We start from the raw sequence: 2,749 nt of genomic DNA, 5'->3' as shown, positions 1-2,749 counted from the left end.
AAATACTATATTTTCTTCTCTTCAAAGCACTGTATAAATAAATGCCTAAGCGCAATATATACACATAATAAGTATAATTATATATGTATATATATATATATATATATATATATATATGTACATATGTGTGCATATATAATAATTATACCGTTAATTAAGTAGAGGCCGCAATCGCTCGAGGATTTGTTATTTGTCTTTTCCTTATAATTTTTTATTATTATGCGATTTTAATCGGATTTGAAACAAAATTAAGTACAGTATAAAATACGGTATCGTGTTCCTTTAGATATCGATATTGTTCATAAAATAGATAATCTGGATTCAGGCACATTAGTAACCCGTAATGGTATTTGAATAATTTTATATATCTAAAAATACTGCTCGTCATACGATTCAATTGTACGATTGCCTTTAAAACTCATGGATATGTTCACCAATGTACGCATCTGTGTACGTTTGTTTGTGCCATTGCGTACGCGTGCATTCGTGCTCATCTATGTATGCCTGTACGTGTGGTGAATATGCATGCGCATGTATTCGTATATTGTATATTGTTTGTGTTTGTATTGTGTTTGTTTTTCTCGAGAACCAGTTTGATAATGAACGATTCACACGTAAAAGAGAATCGAGAATCCCTAAAAACCAACCGAAATATGAAAGGTAGAATACAGGATCGTTCGTTGGCGGCTTATGTTCTGTAATCGAATGCAGCACAATAAGTGAAGGTATTAGCAAAAATATTGTTTACCATTTTAATATTTATCGGGTATAAAATATCCGTTAAAATCTATACAAATAAGAAACAACGATTCAAGTAAACACGCATTCATATCCATTTGTTTCTTTTATAATGAGGTGCGCTTTGAATTTTATAAGGCAATTAAATAATGTCAAGTTCATAACTTTGACGGATAAATATGAAATATTCGCTCGTCTGCATAATACATAATGGATAATAATGTAAAATTTAATGTATCTACTGAATAACTCGATTTCGATTGCATAAATTTTATAGTAAAAGTCAAGGTGAACCTCATTAAAGTATATAAAAGCATCACTAGAATTGCAATCCTGCGTTTTACAGATGCGTATCTGTCTTTATTGCACATAGATCATCAGATCATCTCAATTTCGCTGTATATCGCCTTCAATTAAGTACGCTGGAAGTAAGTCATTTGTACAATCGTTGTAGTCCAGTTACAAACTACATTTACTTTAAACGCTTAATAATTCGCAATGCACCCGAGAGGTCATTTATCTATCAAAAATATAATTACGATGATGCATCTTCTGTCATGTCGAGTTAGATTTACATTTTAGAATTCTTAGCTCACATAATATTATCGAACCAATTACTTAAGAATACATGGTCACGATGGTAAGTTCCAACATGCCTAGAAATTTAGATGGTCCTTTATAAGAATTACGAGACTTTAGGGACGGGAATTTCACATTCATTCATTCACTCTTATTAATATCGAAATCTAAATCAATAATTGGTTAATTTAGTGCGACGAAAGATTTTATATACACTCGACGAGCTTGAGTATGCGTAATTACAAAGTAAAGTGTATCATTACTAGTTGGATCATGACGAACAAGAGCTTTCGTTAAGTGTGAATGGGTGGCGTGGGGTGAGGAGAGCGCAGTCCGAGGACTTAGGCGGAAAGGTCGGTGGTGAAGAAAGCTTCTGAAACCAATGGCGAACACAATTATTTACTTTATCGGTAAGGCTATCGATTGTGCCGCAAGTCGAAGCCCGCGCATCGAAGCAAGTAACGAGCGGAACGGTGAGCGCCCCTCTCGGATACATCGGTCGATACACTCAGCAGTGTTAGTACGTTCGTCGACATTGGGCGATCAGTGTTGAAGGTTCGGGTCGAGATAAGGCGGAGCTCCTGGGACGGCCGTCAGTGCTTTATCGGCTTCTTGAAAAGCACGCGCGACTTGCCAAAGCTCACCGGCGGCGGTGGCAGGGTCTTGGGTCGCTCGATCTTGAGGACCCGGTTCAGGTCCTTGCCGGCACGTGGGAGCTCCGCCTGGGTTTGTCAATTGGCGCTAGCGCTGGACCGCCTGCTGGGCGTCTGCTGCTGGGCGTGGGCTGCAGCCGCCGCCGCTGCTACCGCCGCGGCTGCGCTCAGGGCCGGCGCCAAGGGCGTTTGGTGGCAATGGGCGCAGTGGAGGCAGACGGTGCAGGCGCCGAGCTTGCGGGCCAAGAGGACGCGAAGCTTAAGGGCCGGGCCAAGCTTCATACCCATCGGCCCCGTCAGATGCTCCTCCGAAAGGAGGGGAAGTGCTGCTCCGTCGATCCTGTGCTCGCGAAACTTCTACAACAGAAAGAGGTTTAGAGCGTTAGCAGCGCCATGTTGGTCCTTAAATGTTATTTCAGCCCCTGCGGCATCCGAAACATCTACGTAATTACGAATAAGAGCCAATACAACGGCGCAGGAATGACGGCGCCTCTGCTTATGCAGTATTCTCGTAGAGGGGAGAGTCCGCATCGGTGGACAACATCTAGGGATTGGGGAGAGATCGCAATGCTTACAACATGTACAACTGTAAAATTGCATTGTATGAAATTGCGGGCCTTGGATAGATGTTTGATGGAAATGACATGACACGCGAGCCTTTCGAGATAATATGCCAACGTTCTCCAAGTCAGGATTATAATCAGGCATGTAGCATACCGATTGCCACGATAAATGTTTACGGCTACTTTGCGTTGCGAAGGGTCGAGGCGCGTAGGAGC

General features: G+C 41.6%; 1 protein-coding gene across 1 annotated transcript in view; it reads right to left on the bottom strand.

Moving 5' to 3' along the window:
* Window positions 1-539: 539 nt before the first annotated feature.
* LOC105363920 (SAM-motif ubiquitously expressed punctatedly localized protein) overlaps window positions 540-2,749 on the bottom strand; it is a 60,868-nt gene continuing 58,658 nt past the window's right edge. The window contains exon 6 of the mRNA XM_011501729.1: window positions 540-2,327. Coding sequence (XP_011500031.1) covers window positions 2,049-2,327 — 279 coding nt within the window. The 3' untranslated portion in view covers window positions 540-2,048. The remainder of the gene's footprint in view (window positions 2,328-2,749) is intronic.

The sequence above is a fragment of the Ceratosolen solmsi genome, unplaced genomic scaffold, assembly GCF_000503995.2.
Source record: "Ceratosolen solmsi marchali unplaced genomic scaffold, CerSol_1.0 scaffold23, whole genome shotgun sequence".
NCBI lineage: Eukaryota > Metazoa > Arthropoda > Insecta > Hymenoptera > Agaonidae > Ceratosolen > Ceratosolen solmsi.
This window is presented reverse-complemented; position numbering and strand designations above follow the sequence as displayed.